General features: G+C 38.9%; 1 protein-coding gene across 1 annotated transcript in view; it reads right to left on the reverse strand.

Annotated features, from left to right (window-relative positions):
- Positions 1-20,702, reverse strand: part of POU6F2 (POU class 6 homeobox 2) — a gene marked incomplete at both ends in the record, with an annotated part of 314,808 nt that overhangs the window by 170,255 nt on the left and 123,851 nt on the right. The window contains 2 exons of the mRNA XM_082306980.1: positions 8,658-8,886; positions 9,825-9,916. Of these exons, the coding sequence (XP_082163106.1) occupies positions 8,658-8,886; positions 9,825-9,916 (321 nt within the window). The remainder of the gene's footprint in view (positions 1-8,657; positions 8,887-9,824; positions 9,917-20,702) is intronic.

Below are 20,702 nucleotides of genomic sequence, written 5' to 3' on the forward strand. Positions count from 1 at the left end.
CTGCTGATGTAATGGGAAATCAGCTGCACAGTACAAAATACATTCAGGAATATTTGGGTTGTGAATAACTTTAAAAAAACAAGCTGAAATATAAAGGATGGACAGAAACAAACAGCACTGGATGAGGAAAGGGACAAGAGACTGAAATGGGATCTGAGAAGCAGAAAGGGAAAGCTATCCAAGGATCAGATTATGTAAATCCAAAGCATCAGCACTGGCTTGAATAGAATTAATCATGGAAGTGAGATGAGAAACTTGTCTTTATGCTGAAGATTTCTTTTTAACATCGCATAATTTACCATAACAAAACACAACCAAGTGAAAGAATAGTCTGTAAGATATGTCAAATCTACAGTTGATTAAGTTTAAAAGCAATATTCATATTAAAATAGATAAGCAAAAATCCTATAGCAGGCAATAGTCTAAGGATCCATATTGGTTTGGATCTTACTAACCTTGGTGGAAACTTCCAATTTTTCTATGGGCTGGAAAAGGTCACTGTAGGTCCCAAGTAAGGAAAATTCACCTTATTTTTGCAGCTACTGAGAAAGAGCCTAGCCTCTTTTAGGTCTATGAACCAGGACGAAACTTAAGAATTTAGGACATTTAGCAAAGAACTAGCTGTGTCTGAGGAGCTCAAGGCATCTAACAGTAGTGATTTAAGCCACTTTCTAGGAAAGCATAGCTCTAACTATCCACACATTCATTTACAGGTGGGAAGAGAGTTGCAGAAAACACACGTGAATTATCTGCCATCAAATGGGATGTCTGGAGCAGAGCGCAGAGCAGAACACAGGCCTCACATGTGTGCTCTCTGCTACATCTGTCAGAGCAATAGGCTTGTAAAGACAAAACGTTAAAGGAATGAAAGCAGCTTCAGGGATCGGTAGCAAAATGAGACTGAGGCCTGAAGATCTCCATGAGTACAGAATTCTACCCAAAAGACATAAAATCACATGGAGGTCTGGGGACAAGAAAACCCAAGGAGTTTCACTTTCATCGTTGCTGATGTCACCAGACAGGTCCTGTTCCCATTTCTAGAGCAATCTCAGTGGCAGACAGAATTTTTTTCTCAAAAAAAGGAAAAAAAAAAAAAACATGATATAAAATGTTTCAAGATGCATAATCTTTAAGATTTTCATAAGAAAGTCATAAGACATCTTCAGAACCTTCCATGAAAATTAAAAAAAAAAAAAAAAAGAAAAAGAGGATGTCTCCAAAAAAAGAAGAGGTGTGTGCTTCTGTGGTATAGAACCACATAGACTTTAAAGAAATTTCATTAAAAGAATTGTCTCCCAGGTGGTTAACTTGCATGTTCCATGCATTCAAAGTTCACACTATTAAAAATGCCCATAATCCCAGTTGGTCAATAAAGACTTTGTTGTTTTTATGAGTCCCTAAATATATATGTGCTTGATTAGAATCTCACTGGGCTATCAGGAACACAAGTTTGTATCCAGGGAGTTTTTAAAACATGAATCACAGGGATTTTATTAATACAAACACTATGGAAAAACAAAGGAAATTAAACCACAAAGACTATAAATGTCTGACTTAAATCCACTAAGGCAAGGAAATTAAGAGTGAAGGCTGCAAATCCATCCTGGTAATCCTTCTATAACTCACTCTATTGCAGTAAGGAGTCTTGGATCAGCGTATGAGTCATATATGCATATACCATACAGATGTACCTATCTATTTGCCTGTGATCTACCAGTGCATGTAGCATGCACGCTACGATGCGAAGGTGAGGAACAGAGTGACAAACACTAGCTAGGATTTTCGCTTGCATTTGAAATTTTTTGGCTTTTATAAGATTACAGTAAGTTAAGTGCTTAACATTATTGGAATGAGTTTTCTCTACATTAATTTAAATTGTCATGGTCTAAATTCAAGAAGAAGATTAAAGGCTCCTGGAAACAGGTGCAAAGATATACTTTAAAAGCAGCATTAAAATGTGTCCATGTTCTGGTTGACAGAAATTTCATTTATAATCCTGCACACAGAATATTCCTGCCAGGAGCAGGATCAGTCTGAGTCAGGGCTGAATAAAGGGGTAGATTCCCACAAATGCCCAGGTCTTGCATACCAGTCACGCTACAATTCCTAGCCTAGTGATCATGTCTGCTAGGGAGCAGTTAACCAATACGTTGTTGGTGGAAACTTTGGAGAGGAGCAGACTGCTTCTGTCTTTCCCATCCACTTCTTGGCATAAAAGTCTGGAAACTTAGACTCTGCCAAAACTTGGCCCGCAAAGTTTAAGTAGGTGTGAACACTTTGATTTCAGAATTAATTTGATCTACATCACATCATTACTCTTCACTGATGTCGTTCCATAACCATCAGTAGTGAAAAAATAGGCATGTCTGGGGTCTGTTTCGGGTGGAAGTCAACAACCAAGCACACAAGCATTAAGACTACTGCATTTTAATGTCTCTGACGGTAGGCCTTTAACTTATGGGGCAGAAAATCCAAACAACAAATAGCTAACACACTGGTAGTGATCAATAAACAACTAGTAACTAATAAAGCCCTGAACCTTTCACATTCCCTCTGCAAAGGCAGCAATTTACCACTGAGCAAGATGAGCAATTAACACGGGGCCACAGCATTCCCACAGGAGAAGCTTTGTATGGTGGGGGAAAAACAAACAACCAGCCCAGTAAGGTCCTTTCTGTATTACCTTCAGAAAAGCAGTTTTTGCCCTTTCTCTCAGAAGCAAATGTTAGGCCTTCCAAACAGTCCATTTCCTGGGAGACCAGACGGAGACACAAAACCTTCTACCTACCCCATCTTTAGGGATCTCTGCCAATTACTTCAGTTCCCCTACAACACAGTTTGGATGGAATACAGCTGTTAGCCTGAGGAAACCTCCTGTAGTGGCTGCTAATCCACAGGCGCTCTGTGCATGCCACAGTGTGCTTAAGGATGCACAAATCTCTCCTATTTTTTCCATGTACTAAGGTAGGGAGGTTAGTCTTAGGGGGTGGCTAACCCCTTCTTTGTGTAAGTGAGCCCTTCACGGTGACTGCATTATGTGCAGCATTTATATAGTGATAGGGGAGGTATATTTAGTTTGAGGGCTTCACAGAAATTGCTAGCGAATGCAGTTCCTTTTCTTGGTTCTTGTCATTCTTGTTCTGGTTATGTTAGTACACTGCAGAAGTACCTGGGAATAAACTATTCCTCTAAGTGAAACATCATTTTGATTATTACTGACATTGGTGCTCATTAAAATACATAAGTGAAACACTGCCTTTCTGTAGACTCTGAAAGCTATTTCATGTTACTTGAAGGGGAATACAAATGAATAGGGACTGCATCACTTTAGTTAAAAGGGGAGAATGTTCTAAAATACTGGAATTTGGACTCTAGATCAGTAAGCAATTGAGGTTTGTAGTTTACTTCTTTTCTGTCTCTTTTTTGTTTTTCATCTCTCTCTGATTTCTGATTTTTAAGGTGTGTGTACATGGGGGATGGAGACGGAGCATGTTTACTTTATCTGTTGCACAATTAATGATACAAATCTATGTTCAGATGAAACAAGATCTAATAAATGTAAACAATGCTTTTTTTCCTTTTTGTTAACATTATCTTTACCCAACATTCATTTTGACTGATCTCCACATAAAAAAAGCCTTCTTTTTTTTTTTTTACCATCATCTATGTCTATTGTTACTCATATCAGTGCATTTTAATGGCTGTCTCCTAGCTCTCGAGATGTTTAATACATTTCCCCTTCCATTGTATTGCAGCTAAAATATGACCTGCCGCTGTTTAAATAATGTAATTTAATGATTTCACATTTTCAGCCATGCAAGGCTTCCTTTCAGCACTGAAGCCTTTCACTAATGATTTGGGGAGATAGTTTGTTCTCATTTCTTTCAGAACTCAAGACTGAGAAAATCTGGCTTGGAAATAAATTATTGACATCCACTTTAGGAACAGTACAATGTGTAGTGGAAATAAAATACATAAAGTTTCAGTGCCGCGAGGCTAGAATCTCCAACTTGTTGATTTCTTTCAAGGTTCAAGTGTCACTCAAGCTCCGTATCAGTGGAGCTATCTAAAACACTGTTGTGCCATTGCTATGTGATGTAATATATTTGGGCCAACCCTTTGCAGACAGACTACCAAATTGTTATCCATGGCGCACGAGTGGCCAGCAGTGAGCTGGTAGGCAACACCACGCTAGTTTCTTCTCATTTCGAACATGTATACTATACTAAAATGATAGCTAAAATACATTAACTTTTTAGCTAAAACTGCTTTGGCTGTGATGGAAAAGTGAACAAAATGAGAGGACAGCCTTTAGCCTCAGCACTGGAATACATTCCCATTTCTCAGTGATTTCAGCATGAAATCAACAGGGTTAAGAATTATATTAAAAAAACAAGACAGAACAAACTCAGCCTCCAAAAACTATCTTTCTGTTCAGATACACAGAAATATTACATTGAGACATAAAAATCAGATGGGCTTAAGGAGAGAATGTCTTTCCACAAATATCAGCTCCCAGGCATTACTGAATACTCTGAGATTAAGCAACTACTAGTCCCTTGGAGAGACTCTTGAGAAGGATAACTAAAATTTAAAAAAAAGAACACACTCCCCCCCCCCCCCAAACTAGCAAAGGAGATGCAGAAACTGAAACTGTTTGGCCCAGAGAAAAGTTTCCCATAGACAGTAAGTTGGATTTTGATGAACACCAGTTTGGACGACAAGATAACAGGAAATCTGGCAGAGTGTTTTCTGCATTGTCAATAAGGACAGGCCAAGAAGCAATGGACTAAAAGCAATAGACAGGCAACACATTGTCTTCTAGGGTACCTGCCTCACTTTTTCCCTTCTCACAACCTCACCATTGCTATCGTGACACCTCCAAAATTTTTGCTGGTTAGGAAAGCACGGCTGTGTTCCAGCTGTAATTCTAAGAAATGGTGAGGGGAAAACAGGTGTGTAAATTTCTTGGGACAACAGCTTTTTTGGATGTTTTTTCAACTCTTATTTTCAGTGCTTTTAGTGAATTACAGTAAAAAGTTATGGTTGGTGATTTTATTGTTTTCTTCAAAGAACTGTTGGCGGAAAGCCAAAGTTCCATAGGTGAATCTGTGTTATGTTCAGGGATTTCTGTTTACTCTAAAGCAGATGGCTCTAGTCTGCCACCAACCCTCTGGCATCTCAGTAAATTGTATTCTTGGCATATTCCTTGTGCCTATGAAATTTGCTTAATAGGAGCCAGGGAAAACACATTTTTGTAAGTTACACAGCAAGAATTTACACATTCACTTGCCTTCCTTCTGTTCACACACATTTGACTTATTTGCTTAGGGAACAGGTATGGTATAGCAGTGTGCATGGCAAATGACATAGTGTAATGAACAGAAAACAATCAAGTATATATCAAGAAAAGTATTTTTGAAAGAGGCTTAGTCTAAACCTCTTTTCACTTACAGGAACAAAATTTCTATTGACTTAGTGCTGGATCAGGACCATATAGCAACTGAACAATTTAACACAAATACATTTGGAAAAAAAAATCTTATTTATAAGTAACTGACAACCGAAGAATAGGTAATTTCACTGAATAAGTTATACTGTGTGAGTAATTTCCATATCATTAATCGCTCCATTTTACCAATGTCTTGAATTTTTAAAGAAACTCCCGTTTTCTCATTTTAAATGCTTAACATATCTCCTCTATGATTCCTATCTCTGAATGCTCTTTTCTCTTTCCACAACCAAGGGTTTTCATTGTTTTATCCAGTCACCCTGAGGTCTCATACTTATCACCCTGAACCAGACCTGAAAGTCCCTGAGAAGAAAATCAGGTAAACATACATGTGGATCACACAAAATGTAGTGGGATTACTCCCTTGATCAACGTTTAGTATAAATTGAAGTACTCTGCTAGATCAGAACTTTTCTTAATTCATACATTATTCAAAAAGTCTTAAGGGTGTCTTTTGAGTTACCTAGCTGGGGTAGTTTGTGATGAAGAGGTTTAGAAGTTTACTGATGAGAGAAAAAAAAGGAAGACAGGAGAAGACCCAGCTCGCAGGAGCTTGACTGCACTGGAAATTCAAGGACAGAGATGTGACAACAGGAGTAATAAGACAGGTTAGAAAACAGCATGAAAACATGTCCCCCAGCCATCTAGGTTGACCATGCCACAGTGAGGTTTAAGAGAGATGGAAGTTGATGAACATGGTCTGATTTCACCCAAAGGGCAGGTATTACCAAAACTGTGTTGAAGCATGGGCTTCTATTAGTATTCCTATAAAAGTGCTGGCTACAAAGCAGAACACACATTCCATGATTATCTTTCAAATAACCACAAAAAAAACAGGGACCAGAAGTCAATCAGGTTCAATGGAACTGATGATACCACACAGCTAAAGATGTTCTCTAGAAACACAGCACTCTCACCTGACTCCTACCTTCATTCATGCATGCATTGGGTAGTGGGCTATATAGGAAGCAATAGAAGCTTATGACTATGATTCAGGGCTCTTAAGAGCTATCTTGACCAAGTTACTTCGCTTCCTTGTGTATCAGTTTCATTTTCAAATAATGAGGGCAGTGGCACTTGCTTAGAGGATCAGGAGGGAAGGGTAGAGAAGACGGCAAACAGCAACGTAACTAGGTGAATTTGTGGGTTCTGTTCATTTCAGCTACTTTATGGAAGCTGTGATTGCATTCATAGACAGGGAACTGCACCTGGTGCTCCAGCAAGTCTCTATTTGATCCCATGCTTCTATCTACCAGTAAAGATTATAAAGGAAACCTTTTCATCTGGTAAGGTCATTGCTTGCAAAATGTATTTGGCAGCAGAGTTACACCTTTTAGCTAGCAATTAGACACCCATGGCTAAACTAAAGAGCAAAGGTTGCCTGGCTTAATCCCTACCCTCCAGCTTTGCAACGCGGGGTGAATAAACGACGTAAGACCTGCACGAGCTTATGCTTATTTATAATACTACATACCCAGCAACTATAACCTGGAGCACTCCAGAGTGGAAGGATACATTTTTATAATGCCTATTTCTTCATTAAGATTTCATCATCCACCTACGCTAAAAAGCCACTTCCCCTACACTTTGTTATATCTGCTTTTACCCGCTCCTGTTCCCGCATTATTTTTTTAATCTCCAGTTCCCTACTTTACATGCACTCTCAAATTTTAAACAAGCAAAATTTGTGCATTAGTGTGTCCTTTTCATCTATGATTTATGAATGACAGGTTCTTCAGTGCAGCTTAATGGTATGAGAGAGACATTATTTTAAACATTAAAGTGAAAACCATTTACAACTATGATAAGAGAGGTCTGTTGACATTAAACTTTAAAACATGCACAAGGTAAAGGCAAGTAGCTGCTCCAACAGGTGAGAATACCATGCATGCGATTTTGTAAGGGAGTTTGTTCAACACATGAGCTGTCTCTTCCTTTTCTCTGTTTCACAACCTGTAGGATTTGGTGCTTCAAACAATTCATCTGGTAATCAGCAGCCACCAGAATTTAATAACTAAAAAGTACTTAGAGCGCCATGCAGAGCATTCATTTAAAAAAATTACCATTCCACTCGAGGAAAACTTTTCCTACCATTTACATCAGCAAGAAGTAAAAACAATTAAATAAATAAATTGAAAGAGCTGAAGCTTTATTTTGGTACTTCCTGCTCACACCTTTATCACTTTCACAATGGACAATCACTTCCTTACCATCCTCTTCCATTAAAGCTGTACAATTCTATTTTAAGATATTGGCTAATGCTTATCTTGCTATACTTGTTTCAGTTCTGTTCAGCTGCAACTGCTTTCTGAGAAGCAATCAACGTAATTAGGAGTAGTAAATATATACATCTGTATTTTATATCATATGTGTTTGGATGGAGTACTGTTTCTAACAGTGTTAGACACATTGATGGAACAGCAGAGAATATTAGGGAAGAACAGGGATCTTACAGAACTGCTTTTCTGTCTGATTTTAGACCACAAGGAGAATGCAGCAGATATCTTAGGGTAGAACTGTTGCAAACATGGTACAGTTCAGACAATGGGGAGGATACATACAGAGATGAACTCTTTGCTTGTGGCTTGAGGGAGTGGTGTAACTCCCTCAACAGCCTGGATGAGGATGGCGGAACCTTACTGATAAAGCAGACCTCCCACAGCAAGAATGAGAACACCTATCTGGGGCACTGATGGCAGCTGAGAAAACTCTGATTTTACAATAAAAGTTTTTTTAAAAGTTATTTTCATGCAATACTGTGTTTTTAGTTGCCCCTATTCATTCAGCTACCGTTAACAGCAGTGGCAAAACAGAATACTTGTCTTCATGCTGCCATTTGAAATTCTAAAGTGAACTGTGAGCACTGAACATTGACCACTGATGACAGAAAAGCCTAATGAATCATTCAAGTACTTTACATTACTGACCCATAGAATCTAAGACCTAACCTCCAATCTGTTTTTATAAAAATGCAAATATCCCTTAAGTACCTCTCAAGTATTCAGAAACAATCTAAGTATTAACTTTCAATACACATCAAGAGCAACATTTCATTGGAAAAAGAGATCACTTGGTTTAAAACAGAGAGATAAAGTGAAACAAACAGGCAAAAGAACCTATTAGCAAAATGCTAAACATGACTTACCTTGTAGATTTTGCAATGGCAAAGTCATGATGCCTCCTGCTGCAGCTGCTGCTACCAGCCCTTGGATGTTGGTGAGATTCGCTGTAGGTAGAGTTAGGACGAGTCCTTGTTGGCCCCCCAGCTGCCCAGCCATGTTGAAAGGAATAAGGATCGGCTGATTCAGGGCTGGAGTGCCTCCTGGCATCACCCCCGCTACTGCTGAGGCTAACTGTTGGGCTGTCAGTAATGGCTGTAACAAAACACAGACAGCAAGCCTATTTTACTGTGCATAGCTCAGTATTACACACTTATAAGTCTTCTAGCTTGGGATCCTTTAGTGTTCCATTATAGACATGCACTGCTTCCAATATCTTAAAGCCTACATTTTCACCAACACAGAAAATTTTGACAAACCTGACAGGCTGAAGCTGTAAGCCTTACAGTCATGTAGCATGGTAGCAATCCCAGTTGAATCTAGACTAGAGAATTCATTACACATGCACCAAAGATAATTTATGAACACAAGAAGGCCTAACTCGAGTCAGTCTACAAGTACCTAAATGCCAACATTTCCCAAATTTTCCCAGTTTTATACTGACTGGTAAAAGCTGAAACACTACAGTAACAATTACCAGACCAAGACTATCCTGGGAAGTGGAAGAACACTGAATATCTTCTTAAGAGCATGACTGAACTTGGATAAAACTGTGGAGTGATATGGGAAATCTTTTAAAATGTTATACAGTGCCATACTATTATGCTTACATTTTGCTCTAAAGAAAATAAATAGCTGGCATAAAAGATAATGAAATGCCTTTACTAATGCAGGAGCTGTGTGTGACAGGCAGAACTGTCAGAGCCAATAAGGTTGCATTAAAATTACAGAAGCTTTTTAATATAAAATTATGATGCATTTAAAAAATAACTTATATAAGAAATTCAAATAATTTAACCTCCTAAATATGCAAACCTGCTTAGGTTTTATTTTAGAAAAACATACAAAAAGCTAATCGTTCCAAACAAATAACTTTTAAAACATATACATGATACATACATGCTCCCTTTTTGTCACATTAAATGCAGCCAAACAGAATCACATGTTCTACATTACATAGATCAAAGATGATCACAGTTATTTACTTTTCATCAAATTGCACGTCTTGATTAGTCAAAAGGAAAGATACTGACCTGAGGCCCAACAGGGAATGCAGGATGGGACTGACTGGGTTGGTGCTGGTCTGCTGGGCTCGTGTCAGGCAGCACTGTGTTTCCTCTGGCCTCTGAAATCCAAACAGCAGATTGACTTTAATATCAAGCCCGGGGACTGGCACATTACCTTCTACTCTGATGTCACATAACATCAAGCTGAAAATGATATGTTAAAGTGCTTTATCAATAACTCAAGCACTCAAATCACTTATCAGCTGCATAAATTATGCTAACATTCATTCAGACCAGCCAACTCATTCAAGGAGCTACAAAAATCTGACAGCAGTGAAACTGAAGCTATCATCAACCCAGCTAATGTGGGTTGCATTATACATCAATTTATATACAGTACATGAGCACTCTGTGTGTGTGTGGGAACTGCATTTTTTACGCTTAGGTGAGCATCAGCCATTCTAATTTCTGAAAGCAAAAATTATCTGAAAAACAATCAAGTAACATCTGCTTTGTATCTTAATAAAGTATTTTCTTTTGTCAGTTACTGAAGCAGCACATTGTACGATGTGCAATAAAAAGGCACTATGAAAACTGAAAACAGGTATGCTTCCAAATGACAGCTTGTTTTCTAAATTGCATGTGGGGGGCGAGCAAAATTCTGTGAAACCAAGGATTTCCAGCATTTATTGAGATGATCAATATCCAGCAATCGAACTATATGCGGGGCACTAATGACTTGCTAAGCACAGAACACAGTCCGGCCCTACTGGATTTTGCTGAAGTCTGCAATACAGATTTGAAATGGAAAAAGAGAAAGAAAAACATCCTATCAGTTGTATAAAAGTACCAAGATGTTTTCAAAATTATGTCCCAATCCTCCATTTCCTCCAGGTGAAGCACTCGCATTGATTCACAAAGTTTTTCAGGGCTGATGGCGTGATCAGGCCCACATTTATCTTTGAAGCTGAAAGAATGACAGCAAGTATCAAAAGTAGCTGCAAGAGTACTGTGGTCTCTTGAAAAGAAAACCCTGGTAACAGCATCAGCTTTCCTGGCTGGTACGATAGCTTCTGTTCTGCTAGGTTTTTCTGATGAGCAGTTGAAATGCCGTTCTAAGTAAACCTTAACAAGATGCTCTTTTCCAATGTTTGTCCTATGAATAGCAAGTGCAAGATAATTCAGAACCAGTTTATTGGCACACCATGGAGCGGTAAGGAAAAAGGATATGATTCTGTCATACTTATAAATTTTAAAGAGGGTATTATCAGCTCATTTAAAACAAATTCTTCTATATATTCTCCAAGGGGACAGACTTATAAATAATGGAAATGCGAAAAAAAAATACTTCAGCACATTAAGGTACAAATAAAATTGACTGCTACATATTATTCAATTGACTTCTATCTCTACAGCAAGGTGTCAATCATAACAGCATTTTAGAATAGGATTAAACAATAAATGTGCAGAGTTATTATGCAGAAATCTGGAAATCTGATTAATTTGTAATATTTTTGTGTGGTCTCAAAAAGTCAGAAATGGACGTTGTTTTGGGAATACTTAAAAACAGTCTATTGAAATATCTGATTTGGGACTAATAAAAACCTACAGACTTGCTGACATTTTATAAAGGGAATTCTATAAAAATATGTTTGGCATTTTAATGACCACTGTCATTTAATAATGAGAATAAGCTGACCTCCTATAATCAGTGAGGACTCCAACAATTGCCTAATAACGTGCAAAAAGAGACGCAGTCACTAAATTTTTTATGTAAAATTTACTCATCCGAGTTACTTGAAAAGAAAGAAATGTAACTAGATATGCGAGATTCAGTGAAAATTGTTTCTTTCAAATGCATTACAATCCTACTGCTGCTGCCATCCCTAAGACCAAAGATAGGTTTTCTTCAGTATGTGTTCCTACTACACAAAATAAAGTGCTATGTTACTAAACACAATTTTACCTTTGGTAATTTCCACATATTATTATGGTTTTTTTTTAATCTTCTCATCACAGCTGTATGCATAAAGTGATATTAGATCAAAGGCTCAATACCAATGAACATATCACTCCCCATTAAGATCAAATCTTATAAATCAATTTTGTTTATGTAATTTTAAGGGCTAAGAATTTTGTCTTTGTGTGTGATTTAATTAATATTAAAACAAGCTCCTGATAATCTGTCACGTCATTAAATTGTCCTATGAAAGCTTTGGGAGAAGAACAAAACTCAAGTCAAATATTCACTAGAATTAGATTTTATTGCAATTACTATAGCTTGAGCTGTCAGAAAATAAATAAGAAGCTCTGAAGAAATATGCTTGTGCTTTAGTATGTTTTCACATGGTGCAGCCATCCTAAGAACCACTGTTTTCTGTTATCTGTACCCTAAGGATTTTGCAATATTTCATCTCACAAGCTGTATGTAGCACAAGTGGGTTATATAGGATCATAAAGCCAAAATTAATTACGCTCCTTTCCTTTTGCATTGTACTAATTGGAATCACTTAGGATTACATTCCTTTCATATGGTCACTCACCACAGATGATGTATCTCTTTATTTCAGTGCTCGAATGCTCTGCCTGCTTCTTGTAGCTCAGTTTCCATATGATGCAGGCATCTTAGCAAAACAGAACACACTTTCACGTGCATGAATGTGGTCTTACACGGCACCCTATATGAAATTATGCATCCTGTATTCTCAGACTGAAATTCTCACATTTCCTCTCATGCCCCTTCTAATCTACCTGCTACAACAGCCATGCAAGTTTTTTTCCAAAACATACAGGAAAATCTGCCTGCTGGGCTGGCAGTAAATTCAGCGAAGCGAGGATTTCAGGGTTAAGTTCTGTTGCATCACACACAGTGACAGCATTTGTTCCTTGCTGTACGCTATCTTCAGTGAGATGCATAGGTCAAAGCTCCCAGGAAGGTGAAGCAGAGTACAAAACACTAGTAGAAGGCTACTTTTCCTTTTCTGCCTTATAGTGTTGGATTATCAGGTGGATTCCTCTGATTTCAGAGGATCTGAGGAGTCAGGAGAGCTCTGGGTCACAGCTACTATTTCTGATTCACAGACTCATTGCTACTAATTTGGAAAAATACCTTCATTAAGACCATTGCTCTAAACTGGCAGCGCACAATCCCCCGCATTGTTTTTCCCCTCTGTTTTACCACTTCTATTTGGGACTTCATTACTTCCAGATGCTGGTATGACCTCTGCAGGTAAATTGTTCCCCTGTCCAAATTCCAGTCCTCACTAATGAAAATGGCCTGTCAAATTCTAGCCTAGATTTTCCACTTGTCCAGATCCAGGCCATTACCTCCTGTTAGGCTATCCTCCAACGCTGCTCAGCTTTCCATCAGCGAGGGGTACGGCAGCAAGGAATCGGGACTCATAGCAGTCCCTATGGAGCCGGGGGGCTGCCAGCAGCACCTTCTCGGTTCTCAACTACACTTTGGAGAGACTGAACTCTCATTACACCTCCGATTGCTGGTGCACAAGGGGCAGGGAGTAGGCAGTAACAGGGCACCTACTCTGGAAAGAGAAGTAATTCTCCTTAACAGCATTTGCTTAGGCAGGGAGCTAAGACTTCTCTTATAACTGAGTGCTGCCATCACAGCCTAAGTCAATGAGTTTGCTCAGTAGTACCATACGAACAGACAGGAGCGCTACTGCCATGGTACGGCCATGACTGTAGACAAGGCTTTAATATTTAATAAGCAGCATTCTTCATATGTGATTCATCATAAATTAATTATAAATTATATAATACATACGCTCACCTCTCATCCCACCAAGGGGCTGGAAGGGCATGACACAATAAAAAACTGAAGTGCACTGTAAACATTGTAAAATAACCCACTTAAAATAAAATATTATTTAAAATAAACCTAAGTAAAACAAAGGCAACCTTCCTCTCCCCTTATCAAACAGAAAAAAAATTAATAAAATCCCCAAAACCAAGTAAAAAACCTTGTTGAACAATACTTGATTTAAAAATGATAAAACTACATGGAAAAACGTCAGAAGGAAAAAAAATTCCACATCCCAAGGTGTCCGAGCCTCTTACAAAATTACAACTGTAAACGCACTAGTTATAAACAGGCTTTCCACAGTTTGCTTCCTTTTGTCTCTTACACATCTTCAGCAACACAACAGGTAATTCAGTTCTAAATGTCTTCACCTCCCAGTGCCCCATAAAGCAGGGAATGCTCTGCTTTACAAATGAGCAACTAATGGACAGAGGGACTCGGATCTGGATTCTCAAATCAGCACCATTTAGGCACCTAGATCTCCTGAGCTGTAGTTACACTGTTCAGGAAAGCATGAGTCAAAACACAAAACTGCTCTGTGACTCCTTGGCTGCTCCAGGGCTTCCAGGAGCTCTGGCAAGGTGAACCTGCACGTGTTCCCCAGCACCCTGCACTCGGATGCACCGCCCGTCCCAGCGGCCCTTGTCTCACATGAAGTCCGATGCTTGCAGGGAACCTGCAGCTGACTGGCAAATGTGACTGCGATGAAGAGCATTACAGGATACACAATGACGTGCATTAAACACGTACATCCAGCTCTGTCCTGGACCTCCTGGTTCATCTGCAGATGCGTGCTTGTACCTGCTCAAAGGCATGATGCACACTAGCGTCTCCTCCCAGACTCTGCACCAAAGCTCACTCAAAGCCAATGCTCAAACCGCAGCATAGGACTAGCCTCAGCAGGTGATCTGGACATGAGTAACTTCCTCATGGTCTTCAAGAATAAATTCAATGTGTCTCACATTTTTAACAGAACCAGGGAGATGCTGGGCCACCTCTCTTCAGTACTCAATGCTTTGAAAAACAAGCAGGATCAAATTTAATAATACTAGGTTTTCAGTAATCAAAAGAATACATAAATCCTTCTGAGATACCCATTTAAGCAAATATTTTAAATGAATCAACATTAATAAAAGAACACAGCATCTCAAGCAACAGTTCATATTAAAATCCCTAGATACAGTTCCACAATGTGACATTAAATTACTTGTATTTATCTCTCAGTAACTGTAACAGTAAGAAATCAAGAGTAGACTTTTTTCTTACACATTGAGTCAATTCACATTAAAGATACAGCTTTAAGAATGAAATCATTAAAGTGAAAATACTGCCTGTGAGAAAAAATAGTCTTACATTTTTAAAACTAATAAACTCGTAGTCTGAGCATGTAATATAGCTGCATTTAGATCATAAGCCATATTATCAGGAGAAAAACAGATAACTTTTTTAAAGAAATTAAATAGACCAACTGATAATATTCAAATTATTGGGTATGGTGTGTGAAAGTCCATCATCTCTGATGAAAGTAACTCAGCTCTTCATTAAATGAACCCTTAATTGTCAGCAATTATACCAGGAGCAATCTTGCCGAACAAAATTTAATAGCTAAATGAAAAAGATGCAGCTGATAATGAAAAAATGTAACATTCCCTCCAAATAATCCTCATTCTGCCACGAAGCACCATATTGTGGCTCTTAATTTCACTATTTTAATTTTCCTGCTGCCTCAGAGGTTGGACATGTAGGTAGGAAGCCTTTCCATATCACCTCATCCTAAAACCTTAGTAATCAGATTGCTACACAATTTCACAAACATATCTAAATTTTACTATACTTGCAGGAGAGAAAATTGGAATTTTATGCTGAATCCATTTTACATTGATAGTATCCTACGGTTATCAGAGGAGATATTCCTGTTACCTCAGCAAAGAAAATCAAGCTCAGAAATTAAATAAGAATAATGAATCACCCACTGAAAGGTATGAATTTAAGCTTGGACTTCTCATATTTAATTTAAGTAGTCAGACAGTTGTCTTCTTCCAGTCCACAACAAAGATGTGGCATACAATCCACTCATCTGGATTGTACAAAACTTCTCTAAGTATCAGGTTATCCCACAGATTGTTAAGCAATTCACCTTTTCCTGCTGACCTCTACTTCAGATTCCACGCTTTTATTTTTAGGTAGTGATTTCAGCCTCACAAAGAAAACCAAACAAGTAGAGATCTGGGGGTGTGCAGAATTACCAGCAGCACCTGTTAACTCTGAAACCTAACAATGTTGCAATGTTGATATCATTATTTTACTCTTCGATCATTTTAGCACAACATACAAGTACTGTGCTTATCTTCCACAATGTCAGATTGTCTCAACTCACATAATTTAACTCTCACTCTTAATTTTCCCCTACCTATGTACAAAAACCTTCTAGTTTGCCTTTGAAAATGTTTGTGGTGTGATAAGAAAATGCCATATTGATCTACCATATTGACATATATGTCAATGCAATATCCTATACAGAAAAGCTAAAAATCCTGCATACAAAATGGATTGAATTAGACAGCAGAATGAATAGAGCAGATTTGCTTTACTGACTGTATCATTCGGTACTTAAGTAAGTAAAACCCCACAGTTTTATACTTATCTGAAACTGCCACGCAGTTGCTACTGCAACACTACCAAAATCACTGCGGAGCTCAAAATCATTCTGCCAGCAGAACACAAAATCTCACCTTTGCCTGGTCCTTGGGGATATTTTCTCCTAAAGGATCTCCTCCCGCAAGACGCATAAGGTAGCTGAAATAACTGTGCTCATTACCCGTATGCACAGATCTTGGCTTGTATTTACGCACCTGCATCTTTCTGGATCAGGACTGATAACATTAAAACTCCATGACTGTTTATAATGAAAAGCAGGCTATTAAAGTGATTTATGTTACAGAGAACTTCTCCTGGGCAACCACTAGTTATATTTACCACCAAACAAAAAACCTACCATACTAAGGCACAAAAATCACAGATAATGCAAAAGCCCAGCTCTCCCAACTGCCTTAAATTTTCTTCTTTCCCATCTTTATTTTTGCTCCTCTTTCATTGTCTTGTCTTTTCTTCTTTCTCTTGGTGCCTTTATGAATATTCTTCCACTTCAGATACTCATGTGAGAAAAGAAGAGTTGCTACTGCAGAAAAGGTGAAGGGATATAATTGCAAAAGTATGTTCTTTATTCAAAATAGACTCATTCTACGTTTCTTCACCCCCTAAGTACAGTGCATAAAAATGCCTTGTTAATGGTACATACATTTTTTATGAATTGGACCCTTCATATTGAGAGTTCTAGTTTCTTTTATATTGTATGCATTAGCACAAATATAATCACATTAAGGTCACAAAGACCCTATCAGTTTTCCCTGAATTCATACAACATTTCATACTCACTGTTTGCTGTTAGTGCTGGTGAATGCAATGATGATAAAGGTTACTTACCAGAAGATGGACAGTTGAATGCATTATTATTTCATGTTGGGCAGCTGATCCCTAGCTAAGAAGGGCAGGAGGCTTCTCTAAATTAAACTTTCCTTTCTTTCCATCCCTGGAAGCTTACTAAGTGCCAAAGAGGAAGCACATTAAAGAGCATCTATTTTGGAACAACTGCTACAGTTTGCCATCTTTATAGCTAACTAAGATTTCTTCATGATTTTTACAGCATTTATCTGTGCATGCATTTTTATTGCTAACAGGGCAGAGGGCAAGCTTTCCACCAAAAATCCAACTTCCTGACACTCACCCTCCCCGTCTGACTCCTGCACCCTCCCCAAAATAAGGTAGACTATGATGGTATCTTATAATGATATACATTGCTGTTTGCCTGGGGAACCCTGCACAATTTACATATTATGGGCTTGGCTGCCGGCACTACAGGCTACTGAAAGCCAGGCAATACCTGTGGACAGCTTCTCGTGCACAGTAATTCAGGCTTCTGCTTGGAAGAAAAGGGTAGCACGTTAGACATCTTTTGCTTTTTACAAGTTACATCGATAGACTTATTTACAAAGGACAGGGCACAGGTAGGTGGCTGATAACAGAAATTTAACTTGCAGCTTTGACACCTTCTAGAGACTGGAAGGAAAAACTGTAAGGCGGGGAGGGGATGAACCTAGTGTCATACCAGTCCTAGGAGAGCCTGTTTAGAAATTCAAATCATCTGGTTCCGTGAGTGGGGAATATCCAGTTAAGGGAGGAAGCGTTCAATTAAACCCAGTAACAGCACCTGGCACTTAGATCTTCAGCAGAGCCAGTGTTCAGCAAAATGCACCCCACAATATATGTAAACTCCTACTGGAGCGTCCTGACTAGCAAGTATGGTCAAGCAACAGTGGTTTATCACTCTTGCTACTGAGTTCACTGTCTGGTTTCATCCCTGTGGTGTCTTTAACAATTTCACACTCTCTGCTGTGGTCTTTACACAGCCCTGTGGGGCAGCTCCATCAAGTGTCTCATTACAGGTTGTTCAGCTGTTCAGACTTTATTGAGACTCTTGAAAGAGCCGTCCCACAGAGCGGCGTACTGTAGGAGTCCAGTCGAGATCCAGGAGGAAACCTTAACAGTGGCAGCAACTCTGTATGCAGGAGACCATGCTCCTAGATCAGAGTAAATCACAAAACTGGTAAGGCTACATTATAAACCTATTTAGCTGCACATATACCTTCAGAAATTCCTAGCTACAAAAATTCAACATCCCTCCCTCTTCAAAAGCAGCCTGTGCTGTTTGATATCTGCAGCAAGTTCTCATGATGTGGCTCAGCAGGGTGAGCCATTATTTCAAATGAAAGTGTTGGCTGGGAGCTGCAGAAACTCATGGTATGCATGCCTCCAGATCTTGTAAATCCTGAACTGAATTAACTTCTGTCTCGTTATTATTGTCTGAAATCAATTGTAGTGACTATTTACAAGGAGCTTTTGCCAGGAGTTCCCAAACACTTTGTATTTATCTGTTTTTAAAGAGCATTCAGTCTGCCGGCCAGGTCTTGCAAGCTAAGTCAAGCCTGACCATCACTAAACCAAGTTTAAAACACACAGCAAGGGCTTTTGGTTCCCCCTCCCACACACGTTTCCATTCCCTTCCTCCTCTGTAGACCAAAAGCTACAAATATAAAAAAGACGTAAAGAACTAGTAGTCAGCATTATCATCCTGTCTGCCTCCCGAATTTGAGCAGCTATTTACCAGACAATGATAGCGAAACACTCCACAGCAACCACTAAGATGGTCTTTTGCACACTAAAAATACCCTAAAACAGATCTGCAGGGAAATAACCAAGTGGTTTACAAACATTTGGATACTTTTCCTGTGATAGGTTGATCTTGCCTTTATGTGAGTCAGATTCCCACTGGATTTCACATGTGTTGGATTAGTTCTCTAGGAAATGTTTAAGAATACAGCACAGGTTAAAAGAAGCTTTACCCATAACAGGTATGTATCCCAGGACAGCCATATTGCATGAAAGATCTCCTGGTTAGTAACGCCTTGTCATGGCAAGACCTCTTTGTAACAACACACCGTGCAGGAAGGATAAAAGCAAAAAGAAGCCACACGACTTAGCTTTGCCAAAATACCAAGTGGCAGGCAACTTGCTTCAAAGAGTGAGAGAGGGCACTGTGATACATCCTAACAGGATTAAATTATATGGCATATACCAAGTGTTTCTAATCCATGAGAATGCTTGTGGTCATACATGTATGTATGCCTCTCTATATATAGATACATATTTTTAAACAAATTAGTTTCCTACATCCCTTTCATTTTTATATTATTGTTCTGTTTATTTTTTCAGCATTACAGTAATTGAAAAATATCTACTGGTAAAAGATGCTATTAATTTAAGTGCATTCATAGTGTGTTATGTCACTAATAGACTTAGGCAACATTATTCTTTTATCCTTTTTACAAAGCATTATTTTATTGTCCTCTCATTTCTAAGATTTTACTTCCACTTAAAGTCAAGTAGAGTGAGGGCTTTGCAGAATTCTATTATATTATTGTCCTGTCATTATTCTAACTCCATTACACAACAACACAAAACCAGCATCAGCTTCCATTTGTCATATTCTTTATTTTGAGGATTATGTCAGATCTCAGACGATGTGTACGTGCCTACTAAACATAATTTGGAGTTGGGCAAAAAGTAATCACTGATTCCTTCTAAAAATGTTTTTAAAGAAAATATTTTTTAACTATTCTATATTTCTGTAAGAGCTCTGTCATCTGATTTTGACCCATGCAACCCTTTAGAAGATTCTAGCTATATTTACAAAAAATAAGAAAATGTCTAGAGGTACATACAGACAAACAGATTTGAACTTCTTTGTCCGTACTCCCAGCTGAGCTGACAGAAGCCAGTCCTGGCATGGAAGCCACACAGCTGTGCTCACTTGGTGCTCTATACACACGCACTGTGTGCCACTCTAACGCAGCTGTGTTGCTTCTAGGCAGAAGCTGTCTTGTGTCTGGCCACAGTGGAGCACAGAGGACCTGGAGCAAAGAGGACTCTGGGCCCACCTTTCCTACAAGGCAGATCCCTCAGCAGCCAACAAATGGCTCAGCACACCTGATGTGCTTTCCAGAAGTGGACTGCCACTGCCTCCTTAATACCTTCTTCTAGCATCCCTGGCTTTGAGGATGTGCAAAACTCAGTCAGGGTTGGTTTGAAATAGCCAACACTTCCACTATCCATTCCTTATGGCTGCCATAAGGGAAAAAAAGATCAGGAGCTAATCCGGCAAAAGCAAGATTTAGGCTCAATGCCCAACCACCAGAGAATTCCTGTGCGATCTTCACCAGCTTTTTTCATCTCACACACAGAGAGCGTTGTTAGGCCCTCAGAGCTTACGTAAGTCCTGGACCAAAGGAGCACGTCAATTAGAGTCATTGCATCGGCAGTATTGCCAGTATGCAGCTTCCTCCAGTCACAGACTTATCATCTGACACTACCCTATCTTTAGGGCAAACACCTATGTTGGACACGGTGCAATGTCTGCGCAATTGGGCTCTACAGTTGCCTTTCCTCCACGTTGAAGGAATCTGCACTCG

Source organism: Platalea leucorodia (genome assembly GCF_965183815.1).
Source record: "Platalea leucorodia genome assembly, chromosome: 1".
Taxonomy (NCBI): Eukaryota; Metazoa; Chordata; class Aves; order Pelecaniformes; family Threskiornithidae; genus Platalea; species Platalea leucorodia.